The sequence below is a fragment of the Falco rusticolus genome, chromosome 10, assembly GCF_015220075.1.
Source record: "Falco rusticolus isolate bFalRus1 chromosome 10, bFalRus1.pri, whole genome shotgun sequence".
NCBI lineage: Eukaryota > Metazoa > Chordata > Aves > Falconiformes > Falconidae > Falco > Falco rusticolus.
In genome coordinates, this window is record NC_051196.1 from 5,601,507 (window position 1) to 5,618,996 (window position 17,490).

Sequence of the window (17,490 nt, forward strand, 5' to 3'; positions counted from 1 at the left end):
GCCTGCTATTATTTGTGCAATATCTAAGGGCATTAAACTGAGGCCACAGAACATACAGCTGCATAAAATTGGGGAGGTGGAATGCAGTTATGCAGACGAGTGCATGAGCTCTGTCATTGCCTGCTACAGATGAAGAATGAAAATGGGCAGTTGGGAGAGATTTCCTTCCCCAGTGAATCACTGGGCAGCAGCAAAGAAAACAGCTGCAGAACTACTGGTGTGCTTTCACCCTAGGGTACCGGGCATCCATCAGGGCTAAGAGAGAAGAAATGGGAGATGGCTGATTGTCCTTCCAGGGCACCAGGAAGGCAGAGTGAGGGCACAGCAGGTTTCCGCTACAGCTACTGTGCCTGCTGCCTCCTAGCTGCCCAGCACTGGTCTGAGGCAGGACCTCATCCTGTAAAGGCTTAGGAGAACATTGCTCTGCAGGACATCTCAAACTCACGCTGCAGAGAGAGATCCTCAGAAGCTTTGCAAGTGTCTGTGGAGGTCCTATATCCTAATGGCAAGAGGAGAGATACAGGGAAGCAAGGTTTCATATAATTTTAATAAAGTGCCTGGGATTTGACACTGCGGTTTGGACCAGCTTCTAATCCATAAGCTTCTGACAACCTTATCTAGAAAGGAATGCAAGGGAGCATATCGCTAAGACTGCATTATATCTTGCAGCATTAAGAAAACACTCAAAACACAAGTGTCATACATTTCAATTGAAAATGGGCCTTCTATTTCACAAAGCAGCATTGCAGGAGCATAGGGTGAGTTGGTTCATATCCAATGATCATGTATCTTTTTGATGGTACCACACTACTGGACAAACGTGTGAACAGGGAGGCCTCTCAGCTGCCACTTTGGACAGAGTAGACTTCACATTGCCTCAGCACATTTTATCTAGTCTTGTTTATATGGGCCCAAGTCCCAGGAGAGTATTTGCCTGCTCCCTAACTCCAAAGCATGAGATTCTCAACAGTGACCAGAAGCAGCATCCAAGAAAATTATCCTGTGGTGGGAGACTCACTGCTATTATCTGAGCTGTTAAACCTGTTGCCTTGAGCTAGGCAGGCTAGAAGTCACTATTGAATCAGGCTCACAAGTGTATTTTGCAGGGCTATGAAGCATTACCAAGCAAAGTGCTGTACTAAAACAGGTACAAGACAGCCCCAGAGCAGCCACGTCCAGACTTTCATTTCTCCTCTGGGATGGGACTTGGCTCAGTCCCAAAGGTGTTAGTAGGATAAGCTGTCCATGAAGACACAAAGTTTGTTTTATTTTGCTTGCTTTCTATAAATACTCCCATTATACAACAACTGCTATAGCATTTATCTCCTTGTCTTAGTGTGACCATTTCATCCTATTCTATTTATTTTTAAGGGAGCACTGTGTCACTGGGAGGCCAGGAAGCACAGCATGCCTGCTACATTAGCCCTCTCTCCAGCTGTGCTCATGCCTTCCCCTGTGGCTTTGCCTAAACAGCTCCCATCTCTTTTCTTTTTTCTACCCACTCATACAGCAAGGGGATTTCTGGGGCTTAATTTGTGTTAGGTTAACACTGTGTAGCCTTTGAAAGACAGACCTGCTTCTAAAGGCAGAGTAACACCATGGTGCCAACTAAATTATAATTTAACAATTATAGTAATATCTGATTTGATAGCCATTAAAATTAGGATAAATTAGGGTGGGGGTGGGGGAATTTTGAAATATAAAACCTATTTTGTGGGTGGAAAAACTTACCCCTCATGATTCAATACTACAGAGTGGGACTGTTGATTCCTGTGAGCCCAATTTGTTCAGCAGCTCTTAACACAAATATGTTGGCTCACACAGAAGATCTGTCACTTTTTTCTTTAAAGTATCTGTCACTTGATCCACAAAGACAGGGCTTCTTTTTACTCTGCTCTAGAAACTCTTCAGCAGAAGCCACTTGCTTTGCTGTCCCATCTCAGCCAGTAAGTGCTCAGAAGTGAAGGGAAACAAGTGGCAAATGACAGTCCCAATAAAGAACAGAAGTGGAAACAAGACAACACCCTTCTATCTCTGTAGAGTTCAGGATTCCTAAAACCAACATGGTGTGTTCATGCAATACCCCTTGCTGTAGCAGGCTCCATGGATCGTTCCTAGCACCAGACTATGAAGCAATTTAACTTTCCCTTCCAAAGACTCCTCTGACACATTTTTTTTTTAGTCTACATTCACGTCGTTACCACCCTCTGGAGGAAAAGGTACTGAATAAGAAAGCAATTAGAAAAGAGTAAAGAAAAATGGCATGAAAGACACGACTGCCTCTTGAATCCTAGATTTGTAGAATCATTTAGGTTGGAAAAGACCTTTAAGGTCATCAGGTCCAACTGTAAACCAAACACTGCAAGGTAGCTATGTCCTTCTCTGCAAAAGAGTGTGAAATGTTACCCTGCGTGGTGTTATAGAGCCCCTTTATGCTCACTGCAAAATGCTGGAAGCACCTATGAGCTGCCATCAGTTGGAGAACTTCATCTTTGACAAGTAAATCTTCAAATTCCTTCATCCATTTGCATTTTTAAAAGTGTTTAGAGAAAAAAAAAGTATGAAAAATGCAGTATTTTAGAAGTTAAATTGTATCTATAAATCATGTACGTAAAGTAAAAGTGTAGGTGTAGGTGACATTCACAGGAAGCACGCAAAAAAATGTCTAGCAAAGTGATGCAGAGAAAGGAGAAATATCTTTGACTAAGCTCAGTGGCCTGGCAGCCAGGTGCCACACCTTGTTGTTATTTTAATTTTTCAAAGCAGCAAGAAAGACAGTGGAACAAGAGAAAGCACTGGGAAACTGACCCCTCCAAAAGGAATGGATGCCCAAGGACATGCAACTATTCATACATAAGAAGTAGAAATAGTCTAAAGTAATAGTAATCGGTTAATTACAAGACCTATAATGAATGCCTAGAGAGCTCAGAGCCATTACTTAAAAATACTATTCGGAAATCCATAGGTGGGCCACTGTAAGTAGCTGTAGGTGGAGAAAGTTAATTCCAACACCAACTGGCAGGCTCCCAACCACCAGCTGGGCAACTGCCTTTCCCAGGCAATCAATAACTGCTTAAAGTATGTGTGTCCTGGTTTCAGATGGGATTGAGTTAATTTTCTTCTTAGAGCCAAAGCACTTAGAGCCAAGACTCAAAGGAAAGACCATGGACACATACAATTAGAAAAATATAATCAAAAATCCACTGGCACTAAAGAAAAACCTCTTATCCAGAATATCCTAGGATGCTTTAGCAACTCTGTAATGTTGGTGTCTACATGTGAAATAGAAACAAATACCTAAACCAAAGTAAACACATGAATGGGAATGCTGCATTTAAACAGTGGAGCAGCCACATTGGAGTGTTTTTAAATAATGCATCTTGTCACAAAGACACATCCTTATAGGTACGTATATGTATTTATAAACATGCAGACATCATACTGCCACACACAGGTTCCAGCCTTCTGTCTCCTTTTATTGCCTCTTCTGGTAATTTTGATGTCTGTCTGGAAGTTCATGTCCCTGTGGGTTAACCATTTGTGTCCAGATTGTTCTTTGGCAACTTTTACTCCTATTTGGACAGCAGACATTTTCCTGAGCAGTCACAGCTCATATTGTTTCATGAACTCCTCCTTTTAGAAAAATCCTTCCCTAGTCATGGCAAAATAACTCCAGCAAATTTGCTAAGTGGGACTGAGACCCTTTCATTGCAGGTCTCTGGTTAACCATTATGTGCTTGGATTTGGCCTCTTCAAGGCCATCTCCTATCAATGCCTGCCCTATCTATTGATGAATGCCTTCCTCCTACTTAAAGAGATGTGCAGGTGAATTTCTGGATATTTTTTTAATTATTATTATTAAAGATTTCCTTTTAGAAAATCTCCTTACCATTTTGTTTTCTATTTCACAGAATAATCGCCTAACCTGAAACCACACCATCCTACAAAGTAGGTGCTGCTAATGGAAGGCAGCCAGGTACTGGCAAATATTTACAGAAACCGTGGCCCAAAGCCCGACCTCCCCCTTCCTCAGGGAAAAAAAAAAACATAATGAAAAATAATTTGAAAAAAAACTGAGGTAAAAAGGGTAAAGAAAGGCACTTAGCGCACATCGGAGAGCAAGCTGGGACTCGGCTCCCCCTTCTCTCCTCAGAGGGCTACGCTGAGGAGCGGCGCCCAACGGTTTTTAACCGCCTGCCCTTGCGCCCGTTACCCAACGACCGTGAGGTGGAGGCGCGGGCGGGAAACACCTCAGAGCCCCTCTCCCCCCGCCTCGGGCTGCCTGAGGGGCCGGGGCTGCCTCAGAGACCGCAACATGGAGGCCAGGAGCGACCGAGACCGGCCCCACAAGCCGGGTCCGGCGTATGGGTCCGGTCTCGGTCGCTCCCGGCCTCGGAGACGCCGCCTCCCGGCTACGGCAGGGGCTGCGGCTGCGGCGGCGGCGTGTCCCCCCCCCTTCCCGGCTCCCTCCCTCGGCGGAGCGGCGGCTGCATGGGGCGGCGCTGAGCGGCGGAGCGGCGGCGGGGAGCCATGCTGTCGAGGAAGGGGATCATCCCCGAGGAGTACGTGCTGACCCGGCTGGCGGAGGATGTGCCGGATCATGCCCGGTACCGTGCCCGGGAGCGGCGGGCACGTTTTGTGGGCAAGAACGGTGCCTGTAACGTGGCCCATAAAAACATCCGGGAGCAGGGGCGCTTCCTGCAGGACGTCTTCACCACTCTGGTGGACCTCAAGTGGCCCCACACGCTGCTCATCTTCACCATGTCCTTCCTCTGCAGCTGGCTGCTCTTTGGCATGGTTTGGTGGCTCATCGCCTTCGCCCACGGGGACCTGGACCACAGCACCCGGCTGCAGCGTGAGAATGGCGAGGGGGCGGCGGGGGCCCCAGCTGGCTTCGTGCCCTGCGTGACCAGCATCCACTCCTTCACCTCTGCCTTCCTCTTTTCCATCGAGGTGCAGGTGACCATCGGCTTTGGGGGACGCATGGTGACAGAGGAGTGCCCAGCCGCTATCCTGGTGCTGATTGTGCAGAACATCGTGGGGCTGGTGATCAACGCCATCATGCTGGGCTGCATCTTCATGAAGACCTCACAGGCCCACCGCCGGGCCGAGACCCTCATCTTCAGCAAGCACGCAGTCATCGCCCTGCGGGAGGGCAAGCTCTGCTTCATGCTGCGGGTGGGTGACCTCCGGAAGAGCATGATCATCAGTGCCACCATCCGCATGCAGGTGGTGAAGAAGACCGCCAGCCTGGAGGGGGAGGTGGTGCCCCTCAACCAGATCGACATCCAGATGGAGAACCCCGTGGGGGGCAACAGCATCTTCCTCGTCTCCCCACTCATCATCTACCACGTGATAGACAAGAACAGCCCCCTCTACGACATCTCCCCTCTGAACCTTCACCACCACGAGGACCTGGAGATCATCGTCATCTTGGAAGGGGTGGTGGAGACCACCGGCATCACCACTCAAGCCAGAACCTCCTACCTGGCAGATGAAATCCTCTGGGGCCAAAGGTTTGTGCCCATTGTGGCAGAGGAAGATGGGCAATACTCTGTGGACTACTCTAAATTTGGCAACACAGTGAAAGTGCCCACCCCTTCATGCACTGCTAGGCAGCTTGAGGAGGACAAGAGTATTATGGACACCATGCCATTGTCCCCTAAAGGCACAATAAGGAAGAGGTCTGTCAAGCTAAAGCCCAAGTTTACCATAAGCGATGATCCTTCCTGATGCCTTTGGACTGGGAAACTCTGTTAGGCCTTTGTGTCTGAAAAATCTCATAAACTCAAAACACTGAGGTGGCCTCTTACTTTTTTTTAAATTCAGGTTGGTAGCACAAGGTATGTTCTGGTGTTATTTATTGTGGGATAAATCTAAAGCTAATTATATTTTTTTAAAGGTGTGAGAGATTTCAAGCAGCACTGGGAGTAGAAAAATCACAGTCTGCAGCTTTAAATTTCCATTCAGACTGTCCTGTTTAATTGCATGATCATTTTGCGTTGATTCATCTGCAGGTAATGATATATTTTCTCAAAGAATAAATGTATATTTATCCACAGAGACTGCATTACTTAGGGTCTTGCAGTGTCCTCAAGTCAGTAGTTTTTAACTGTTTTTTTCTAACTTGAACAATCAATATAGCAAAATATTAATAATAAATAAAGTAGGCTGGATTTAAATGATAACAAAAGGGTCAGGTAATGTTACGTATGACACAAGATCAGATCTGAAAGTGTCTATGTATTATACTCTACATCTCAAAGAAATTAACTGCCGGATTTGCTTCATCCATATTGTATGGTATGGAGCCACTCCTGCTACATGCAATATGAAATGGATTTGAATATTTACTTTTGTTTATTTTAAAACTCTTTACACTTCCAAAATAAAACATTCAGGAATGCCTTTTTGGACTGTACATTTCTGATAGTAAGCAATGCTTTGCCTTTAAAAAGAGTAGCAGATAGTATACAACTGATATTAATTATCAATAGGAAAAAATCTGTGTTCTGATTTCTAAAAGAAGAGAAGTAATGTCCCCTCTGCCCCGAGCCACATGGCCATGGGATACTCAGTAAGAAAATTAATCTCTCCTTTAGGCCAGAGTGAATTGTGTTTGATTCAGGGACTATTCATAGAATTAGTTATTTTAAATGAAAGAGCAATGCTGAATGCTGAAATTATATCTGCATGCAATAGGCAAAACCTTTCTCTCCCTTCAAGTCAAAGAAGTTGAGGGTTTTGTGCTTGGGGAAAGAAGGGATGTGTAAGGCCGTGTGGTCACTTCTGGGGTGCTCTGTCACAAAGCATACACCTGCTGAGGAAATTATTCCCTTTCCATTTACACCCCGACCTCCCGACACAGCCGGTGCCTGTCTTGTTTTTTAGCTGAAATCAAGATCCTGTATTTACCGGCAAACATGAAGGAGCCATGCTCACCCCTTCAGTTCCACAGTGGTGATAGGAGCAATTCCCCTTAGCACACTCCTGCAGATCCTCTGTCTGCAGATATCAGTAACAGCAGCAATTTTATTTCGATCCAGGGTTATTAGGAGATAGCAGCAGTATTAACTACAGTGTGCTATTAACAGGGCAAATTGCCACTCAAGTGAAAAAAGGTAATGTCCAAATAAAACTTAAATAAGCATCACAGAAGTGATCCAACACCTGGTTACATAAGCTGTGCAAAAGAGGCACAAAGTTACTTTCAACTTCATTATTCAAAGAGCTTCTAGTATCAAGTTCTTGTGTGTTAGGTAGTTCATGACAGGTACCTAAAATTCATGTTGGCAATAATATGGCAAATTTTTGATGCCTCATCAGTGTAACAATATGACAAACTCATTCAAAAGTGTGACAAAACTTCCGTATCGACTATGGAATATTTTCAGGCATCTATAATAAAATGAAATAATGTTTGGGTGAAACCAAAGGTTGTTTTAAACTGATGAAATAGTAGTTATGTTTTCAATATTTATGTATTTCAGTTTTATGAAGATCTGTATCAGCATTATCAGGCAGCCTGTTAAGAGAATAAACGCCTGTTCAGTTTTCAGATTCCCAATACACCAATACTAGTCTGTGAACAGCTCTGAAAATGTGATATGAGTTTCACAATGAAAAAAAAAACTAGCATTAACAAGTAGCCAGCAAAAAAAATTGGAAAGGCACATTTTACATTTGTAATGATAAAAAAAATCCTATTTTTAAAAATAGGGAATGATTAAATGCCTTTGATGATTAAATTTCTTCTGTAAGACTGAGTCTAATTGTCACATTATTTTCCAGCTTTCCCATTTACTGCCTCTATTCCATCTCCCATCACCCATCAAAGGGGCACTGACAGTAGAGCTATTTGCATTTCCTAGACACCTTTGTTCCTTTGAAAGTTCATTGTTCTTTATCACTTGTCACAATACCACTGCTCTGTTCTTACAGTGTAATAGACAAAATACTAGAATTAGCTTTCCAGTGACTCGAAATCGTTGGCTTCTACATAGTCTCTTTAGTGCCTTATTTCAATGTGTAAAATACACCTTAAGGCTCTCGCACAAAACCTCTTCAGCTCTGGTAGCGTTTTAAAGCTCTTTTCAAGATTTGACCTAAATGTAAAGCAGCTTCAGCAGCACTACCGTGCAACTATTTTCAGGAACTGATGCAAGCTTTTTTTCCCTCAGGGAAATCTGTGCTACAGAGAGGTAGAAAATTCTCTTTGTTCACTGGAGATGGGAGGGGAAAGACAGGAGCTTGCGTATGCTGGGCTGCTTTCAGGACCACTTTTTATGTCACTTCTTTGACAAGAATCTGCCTAATTTTCTGAAGTCTGGCAGTAAATAGGTATCATAATATTATGAGGAAGGCAGGATTTGTACTTTTAACATCACCATAGTGAATCATTTCAATCAAAGTGTTGGTGATTTTGAATCTCAGGGTTCTTGTGATTTTAAATCCTTCTATTCTTTGACCATTTAAAATATTCAGGAACATTTCAGGGGCAGAGCAAGGAAGAAGTGTATTTATTTTGAACTAGATGTGTATTTATTTTGTACTAGGGATATTACTTCTTTTTGAGGATCCTTTCATTTAGTCATTTACAAAGTATTTGGGAACACAAATATCTGAAACTGTTCCTGAAGTTGTACTTCTGCTGACAACCCTCATTCTCTGTGGAAAGGTTCTGGAGAAGGCACCAATGATACCATTTGACGTAGAAAAGTTCTTATTCTTAGCAATGAGCAAACACTAAATTTTCCATAGTTGAAGTCCAAAGCGAGTGGGCTCTTGAACCTTCTCTCTCAGCCTACATCGGCTTTTTGGTAGGTGGTACCGCCTCTGGGATGCTGCCAAACAGCTCAGGGGAGTGTGCTGTGGCTCCCTCCACTGCTACCTCTCCACATGGCCTCTGCACAGAAACCAGTGTGAGGGAAGCTGGAGGCTGGGTGCTAAGGGATTGCCCTGGCTGAAGGGAGGGCACGGACACAAGAAGTGGGGAGCTGTAGGTTTTGTAATGACCTATTACTGAGTTTAGGTTGTGGCAGAACTAACTGTGTCCATGGGAATTGCCTTTCACGTACTTCAGAGTCTGGAGACCATTATCGGTTTATGCTCGTAGTTCACACTGTTTAGTGCATTCTAATTGGAGTTTGTTAAACTATTTGGATCGACAGAAGGATAAGCTTATTAATCAGAAACAGAGTCTGAAGAACCCTTATGTTATATGCCATAGTTTTAAAATACTTGTAGTGACTGCTGGTGAGAACGTAGCCTGCCGGGCATATCAGTTTCATGTTGCGTTTCCTAATGAAATCAAGTGACATTCATATACAAAATTAGAGTATAACAAGGTCTGACTTGGTCTCTTTATCCCCCAAGGCACTTGATAAGTATAGTATTATAGTGGTGTACTTCAGTAGGACAATGTCCCTGTAAAATAGAAAGAAAACAGAATTGAACTCAAGAGGCTGCATATTGAGGCAAAAGAGGGTCACAGACACAAAATAAATACATTTAAAATCCACAGGTAACACAGTGGGAAGTCAGTGTCAAGAAGTAATAAACTATTTCCTTTTGAAGCCCTTCTTACCAGCGAAGCTGTGACAATGCTGAGGTGAGAGATCAGAGACCTAAAAAGCAGATATGAGGGGCTGGTGTAAAAGGCTTTAACAAGGCCAAGGTTTATGCGCTAGCATAGATCAGCAACAGGGTCACTGTCAAAATTCAGTCCTCCCTGTAAGGCGAGACTGCCGGCTGGGCATGAGCAGCATTGCTCAATCCAGCGGGTAAATATTACTGCGTGTTGAGCAAGGTACAAGTCACAACAGAGCCCTGCTGGAAGCAGTGTTAGGAGGGCTTTGTGGTGACTGATTCTTATCGTTAGTTATTTATTAATAGTTAATAATATCAATCTAATGAATAATTAATAGCTCTTTGAAAAAAAAAATTGTTTCTTCATGTTTTCCTTCCTCTTCCGCTCTTTCTTTGTACATCATCCACCCTTAAGGGTAATTATTGTGGGTCTGCTGGCACAGATTGTTTTGATTTGGGATAAAGCACAAGAGTGTTTTGGGAAATGGAACACAAAAATAAAATAGATATTAGAAAACCCAGAAACCTCTGTGAAATTGCCAAGCTTGCAACTTTCACAGTGATTCCTTGTACAAAGCATGGAAATATCTATTCCTAGGAACCTGGTATTAATAAACTACCATAGATTATTCCCTGGTGTTCATTTTGCAGGTTCCTGTGGAAGGGAAAGAGGTTTAGCTCTTCAGGTTAGGGTTAAGGGAGAAGAGAAGGTTCAAAATCACTGCATTTTAGCCTCCCTGGTTACACCTTACTCTCAAAGTCATACTGGTGGTGTCACGGAAAACGGGCAGGGTCAATGCTCTTTGCAATGCATGTTCCCATGGGCCCCGCATTTAGCCAGGGCCAGCTGCCCCCTTCCAAGGCAGACATCTCAAACCCAACATCCCTGACCCAAGGCTCCTGGAAGGGAGTAGAAAAGTCCCACCTATTTCATTAGATTTTTGGATCAAAGGATGTAATCTGCCAACCTACTGAAAGCATGTGCCACAGCAGAAAGGGATTTAGTCGGTGCTGCCGACCTTACTGAATCAAAGCTGCTGTTTGAGGTGAGAAGACCCTTGTGTGAAGGTGGCCTTGGGTAAGGTGGACCAGAGCGGGTGGTGGGATGTGCGCTTAACATGGCTGGTGACTGTCTTAACTGCCTGTAACAAATGACTCAGTGTACTATTTTTGATTCAGCAACAGGAGAAAGATATGTGATACAAACCTCCACACCTCCCCAAGGAGAACTATTAAAAGAGCAGAAGACATTCTTGAGAGGCTGCAGATACTGCTGCCTCCATCCTGCTCTCAGCACTGCTGGGTGCCTACAGAGGACGTATGCTGCATGTTTTTATGGCTTATGCCCCTATTTTAATACATAGTGTGACTTTAAAGAATCATCACACGGGAATGACTCAGTTTAAAAGTGATTTTCGAAAATCAAAACCCACAGCCCCTTTTCACAATTTTCCCCTGTCAACCTTTGTGCCTGGTGGACTTACTGAGTTTAAATGTAGATAGCAACTGTGAGAAGTTTCCTAAGCAGCTCCCTTACTGCAAAGCTAAGCAGCCTTAAATAAGCAATTCCATCTGAGCTGGAGGGACCCCACAGCGGATTGTGTCTCTTCTCCTCTCACAGGAGCTGGCACCTGCCCTGGCAGCAGGCATTGAGCACCCCATCCCATCCCTCTTCCCCTGCTGCTGTAAGGGTGGCAAGATCCTGAGCTGGGAGCAGGGCTGCCATGTGCTATAGCAGTAGGTGAGAGCCGCACTTTTCCTTCCCAGGGTGTTTTTTGTTCATTTGCTGTTTTAAGTAGCAAATACCTGTTCATTGCTTTGCATTTATGTTTTCTCTGCTCAAGAGAGGGTAGGCACAGTGTATAAATAGCATTATTGTCATTATAGTCACAATAATGTTATTCCTGAGCAGAGCTGAGGCATAGAGATTGAAAGCAAGCATCAATGCTAGCAGTAGGAGCCCTTGCCTTCAGTGAGCTTCAAATCAGGTCCCCGTGTTAAATCCTGGGCCTTTAAATCCAGCCTTGCCAGGGAGTTCATTAGCACCAGGATTTCCATCTCAGGGCTGGGCACCATTAGGTTAATGGGGTGGGCAGCTGACCCAGATAGTCCCTGATGGTGCTTTTGTGGCAACAGTAATGCTGTTTCCTATGTTTTAAGTTAAAAGTCTCCTTCTGCTTCGGTATCTCTTGGGAACCTCTTCCTGTGCCTTGTGAGTAAAAATCTTGATTTGTCTCTTTTTCTTTAGTATGAGACAATATGGCCCATGTGCATATTGTGTAATTCTATATGCTGAGGGGTTTGAATGACTTGAATGTTTATGTCATGGTCTGAGATCAGCCTGCACTGTTTGTCACATACTGGAAAGAAGGTTGTAGTGAGATGAGTGTCAGTCTTTTCTCCCAAATAAAAACCAACAGGACAAGAGGAAACAGCCTCAAGTTGTGCCAAGGGAGGTTTAGACTGTCTGTTAGGAAAAACTTCTTCACTGGAAAGGTGGTCAAGCACTGGAACAGGCTACCCAGGGAAGTGGTTGAGACCCTGTCCCTGGAGGTATTTAAAAGGTGTGTAGATGTGGCACTTACGGACATGGTTTAGAGGTGGACTCAACAGTGTTAGGTTTGTATTTGGAGATATAGTTATTGGACTTGATGATCTGAAGGGTCTTTTCCAACCTAAATGGTTCTGTGATTCTAATTTCTTGCTGTTTCCTGGTGGGTGCATACAAGTAAGGAGGACATTTTCTATACCCTGTCTTTGCCCCAGATGCATTATTTCAATTTAGTTAGCTCTACTCTAAAAAAAGTTAGCAAGATAATGCTTCTTTCATTGGATGGGTGGAAAAGAAGAGCAGGACGATTGGTGTGTTCTTGCAAAATGTATGGATTTTGTTGGAGCAGAGTGCCCAGAGAGCAGCTTCCTAATGTAAAATGACAGTAGATTTTGACCCTGAGGGTAAAGGAGCTGCCCTGTGCAGCCATCCCCAGCAATGTTTGAGAAGATGACTAGCACTCTGTGGGCGTGCTGATCACTGAATACGTGAGGGTGGCTTGATTTGGAAGAACTAATGGCTGGCTTCGCCAGCCACAGAAAGCTCATGCTTGCTAGGAATTTATCTAGAATTATAGGCAGTAAACAGGTATTTTTCCAAAGGCAGTATCTATCTTTAGAAATGTCTCTGTAGAAAGTAGCCATTATTTTCTCACAGATTTCCTCTATCAAGTGTTGTCTAGACATCCGTAGCTGAAATCTTTACACTCAGAATCTACCTGCTTTACTAAATGGATGCATTTGATAGTGACATTTAAGGTTTACATTTGAAATGTTGCTCTTTCGTGTTTTGTTCTTTTAATTGCAGCAAAGTTGTTATTCCTTTATTGGATTTTTTTCCTACTTATTTTGTTCGTTACTGTACATAGCCTGAGAAATACGTCACTTCTTTTGTGTTCTTGAACAGCATCTGCTTAAGGAGAAAAACAGAAAGTTCCACAGCATGGCATAGCCCTTTGACCCACAGTCAGAACTCTTAAATTATAGTACTACCATTCAAGATAGTTCAATGGTATCACAGGTGTTTCTACTGTTATGTGCAGATCTGTTTTCACTGAGTCTGTTTCCTTTGTTAAGGGGAGCTCTACTGAGTCTTAAAATATAGGTTTCCTCAAAAGTTTCATATTCACTAGGAACCTCACATCTGATCCTACATTCTTCGCTCTGCTTTTCTGCTTTGCAAGTTACACAGGAGATGAAATCAGATCAGTCCTCATAGTCCTTATTTTCTGCTTCCTCCTCAGTTGGGAATAGTCCCTTAAACCTGGCAACTAAACTCACCCTGTTTCTGTTCCTTCCAGATACGCAGCACTGAAGTGCCACATCCATGCTAGCCTTTTATCTTCAAAGTGGGAACTGCTTCTTGGCTAGATGAACCAGAATCTTTGATTTTATGTTTTCAGAGAGAAGAGGATAAAGGTCTTGGCACCAAAGCCACTCCATAAATGTGTTATGTTGCCCGAGTGGTTTGTGTTCTACTAGTAAAACTGCAATTTTTACTTTTCGCTGATGTTCCATAACATTAAATAACTACCTGAAGAGACTAGTATAAGTACAAGACTCCCTGCCTGCTTATTCTCCTTGTTTGGACTTGGCCTTGAGGTGACCCAATGTGTAACTGTTGTATGCCTAAAAACCTTCTCTGTGAACCTCTGTCTGGACTGTCAGAGATCTCTTGCTGCCTCCTTCAGGTGACATCCATTTTTAAAAGAAACAAAACTAAAAATAAAACCTTTGTTTAACAACTACTAGTATTATCTTGAAGACAGCTCCTTTGGTGGTGGTGGACAATATGCACCCTGCGTTTCTTCCCCTTTTACACACGTATTGCTAATTCTCCACCTGGAGTCCTGTAGGAGATATAGGGGTGTGCAGCTGCTGCATAAGCCATCCTTCATTTGCCATACCTTCCAGAGATGTTCACCTGGTGAGGCAAGAATCATGCCCAGGAATGTTGTTATCAGAACGGCCTTTATAGTTTTGTTCTGCTTTAAAACTAATACTTAAGATGTTCTGTGTGGCTCTGACTTGCAGTCAGAGACAGTTTATTAGTAGCCCTGTTAGGTTCTTCTACTTTGTAGAAGAAATAAAAGTATTTATGATAGTAATAATCTTATACTGATGTATCGTAGAGTTAATGCATCCATATGAAAATCCACAATCTTGCATTAAAACATATTGCCAAATTTACACCAGTCCACAAAATTGTTGGTAGCGTGTTGTCATTACTCAATATTCAGTCATCACTGGTTTTCACATTGACTCTTGGAGAAACTACCAAAGTGTGCTAAATTCAACCGGTGTGTTCTTACTGACTTTAAAAAAAAATCTGGATGAAGTTCACAGAATGCCTGACTAAAACGGTGTGCTGGCACTTGTACTTCATTTTTTTTTTTTTTTTTTAACAGTTTAAATACAAAAAAAGAACCAAAACCAAACTGATGAGCATTAGTTGAGAAGTTTGATTTGATCCTTAGTGAATCATAGGGGGGAAGTTCTGTTAGGTCATTTTTACAGTTCACAGTGTAGCTGTAGCTCATTCAGTGCATAACTGTGGGATGGAAAATTTGATAATTTCCACATTTTTCTGACACACAGAAATACTCCCTTAAAGTTATAACCTTCTTTAGGTAAGACTCCAATAAGTTTGTGGGATGTCTTATTCCATTTTCCAGCCACACTAAAAGAAGTGTGAGTATTTGCAAACTAGTATCCAAATTTAAACTAACTTCTAAGAAATAACAAACAACAATAAAACAATAGAGTTTACCTGCAAGGTCGAGTTGAAAGGCTTGTTCTATGCAGTGTTGGGTTGCTGGATGAAAAACCTCGCATCTTAGTAGTTTAATACTGTCAGATGCCTTTGGAGACAACTGTAGTTTGCTGATACAAACATTTAATCTATTTTCTCCAATTCTAGTTTGTTTACTTGGTTGGCTTCAGGTAACTGTCTGGTCTTTGTGGCTCTGATACATACATGTAGTGCTTGATGTTGTCAGGTACAAAATTTGATATGGGAAGTTAAAGACAGACAGTCTTGTTGACTGTGGTTTGTGTAGGAATTTCTCTTACCTTGGAGACAACAGAGGACTTTGCTAAAGTAACAGAGAAAGTCTTCCATTAAAAAGCTGCTGCAGTAGAATACTCCTGGGACACTGAACCGAGAGTGGTTTATTACAGAAGAAAATTGCAACAGAAAAAAAGTATACGCCTGCTGCTCTGTACCTGGGCTCAGTAATACAGACACTGCACTTTATATATACATACATAGTGTGTCATACTACATATATTAAAAGAAAGAAAAATTGCTCTTTTTTTTAAGGGGTGTGGGTTTTTTTCTGGCAGCAGGAGTAAGACCAAAGTATGAGTCCTATCAACACGATAGTTAGCACTTGTCTTGAGCAGGCTGTTTGCAGCCCGTTCATTATCAGTTCCACCAACTAAAATATTGTTACCTCGCTACAAAGTAAGAGAAGAGCTATAGTTGGAGGACAAATTAGTTAAGACGTAAACCCCCCACAAGGGATGGATGCTAACACTCCTCAAGTATGAAATCTAAGATCTATATTGTTTTCTCATCACTAGAATTTCACAGCAGGGTAAATATACAATTACATCTTGTGGTTGAGAGTAGAGAGGGAAAGTGAAATTGCTCCTGTCAGATGTGATATCTCCTGGAAAACAAACTGGTGGTGGAATGGCTGAATTCAAGATAACAGAACCTCAATTTCTGGCTTTGATGTTTTTTACCAGCCACTTTATTTTTAGCAACTTTCATAGTGGGGAATAGAACACTCATCACTCACTTAAAATAAAACAATTTGAAGAAAGCAAAAACTCAAGTTAAATTCAACCTTTGTTTATACCAGTTTGTTGGGACTTCTGTAGAGACTCTCAGTAGCATAAATAACATGCCAGATGAATATATCTACTGGAGCACTGTGTGGACTAATTCAACTGAAAGCTACAGCCAGAGTCTCCTGGGGCTTGCACAGTGACTCATAAGTTATACCTTCCTGTCCCAAAGGACTCTGTACACCTGAAACAAAATTATTTCCATCCCCCTCAAGTTACATCAAATAGTGCTCTGTACTGCCCTTTAAGCGAAAGGGACCATAGATGTATTATACATACCTGGAAGCTTTAGAAATACCTCTTTTGTGATGGGTTTCTCCAGGCTTTGTACATTATTTTGAAAGCAATTTTTTTGGCAAACATGAAAGCTGTAGGTATGGTCTGAAGCACATACTGTACGTAAAAGCAGTCGCCTGAGTGGCCCCGTAGCTCTTTTCTGACATTATCCTTGATTATATCCTCCTCCAGTAACCACTGCATTTAAATCTCTTCAGGGCAAAAATCACTTACTCTACACAGAGACTCAGGGAGATGATATAGTATTTGCTAATGCTAGATAAGCAGATAAGGACCTGAAAAGGAGATCAAAGAAACTTGGTTATTTATGTCTTTATAGCCTTGGTATTTATATATTTGGCTATTTATACAAGAAGCAAGAGGGATCCAGTCTCAGCAAGGAATACAATCAGTACGAGAAATAATGTTCTTTTAACAGCTTAAACACAATGAACTCGTAGTCCTCTGGATATGAAAATGTACTTATTTATAATAAATTAGCACTTCTGCAGCTACAGGGCTTCTATAACAAATGTAACACATAATTATATATTTTGTTATTTTTCCCGGGTTTATGAAGTTCCCAGCTTCTCCTTGCTAGTCCTTCTCACAGTCCCTGAAACAGCTACAACAGAGCAATTTAAAAGGTGGTGAATTATGGAGTGCTAGCGGTTTCTCTGCTGTGGGAACCATTTATTCACTTTCTTGTAAAACATCAGTGTCATCTTATCAAAAAATACTTCCTCAGAAAAAAATCTTCATGAACTGTGAGAACTATTCTTTTTTTTTTTTTTTTTTGGGGGGTGGGGGGGTGGGGGGGGTGATTGTTTGTTTCTTGAAACCTCCCTGCTCAACAGATCAGGCTGCCTGATTTCTAGTAGGGTAGGCAGGAATACAGGTGCTGTGGACACTCTGAAATTCTTCAGCTAGCTCTGTTTCTCAAGCTGAATGTAGACCTCAAGCTGGATTTAGATCTCTATCTGGAACATTTTCCTTTCTTTTGCAGACATCGGTTTGCAAGTGCAATGCTATGTAGGTGTCTCACATTGGGACAAACAGTCAGATCTGGGTAGGTTTGTTGGGGTTTTTTTAAAATATTTTATTAAGATAGTTTGTGATGAAGCTTGTGAAATCTTATCAGGATCAGTACTTTTGTTGCTCCTTAGGTTCAGCCCTCCCAAAACTCTCTTCTTCTGGCATGTCCATACCTGACTCGAGGTA

General features: G+C 42.4%; 1 protein-coding gene across 3 annotated transcripts; it reads left to right on the forward strand.

Annotated features, from left to right (window-relative positions):
- The first annotated feature begins 4,162 nt into the window (after window positions 1–4,162).
- On the forward strand, window positions 4,163–7,762 carry KCNJ11 (potassium inwardly rectifying channel subfamily J member 11). 3 transcript variants are annotated; one of them, XM_037403123.1, is made up of 3 exons: window positions 4,163–4,562; window positions 4,779–4,855; window positions 4,960–7,762. In XM_037403123.1, the coding sequence occupies exons 1-3, from the start codon at window positions 4,316–4,318 to the stop codon at window positions 5,731–5,733; spliced, it is 1,098 nt and encodes a 365-aa protein (XP_037259020.1). In that variant the 5' UTR covers window positions 4,163–4,315; the 3' UTR covers window positions 5,734–7,762. The 3 variants fall into 3 exon arrangements, with proteins under 3 accessions (XP_037259020.1, XP_037259021.1, XP_037259019.1); XM_037403124.1 differs by having other exon boundaries at window positions 4,454–4,607; window positions 4,779–7,762; XM_037403122.1 differs by having other exon boundaries at window positions 4,454–7,762.
- The last annotated feature ends 9,728 nt before the right edge of the window (window positions 7,763–17,490 follow it).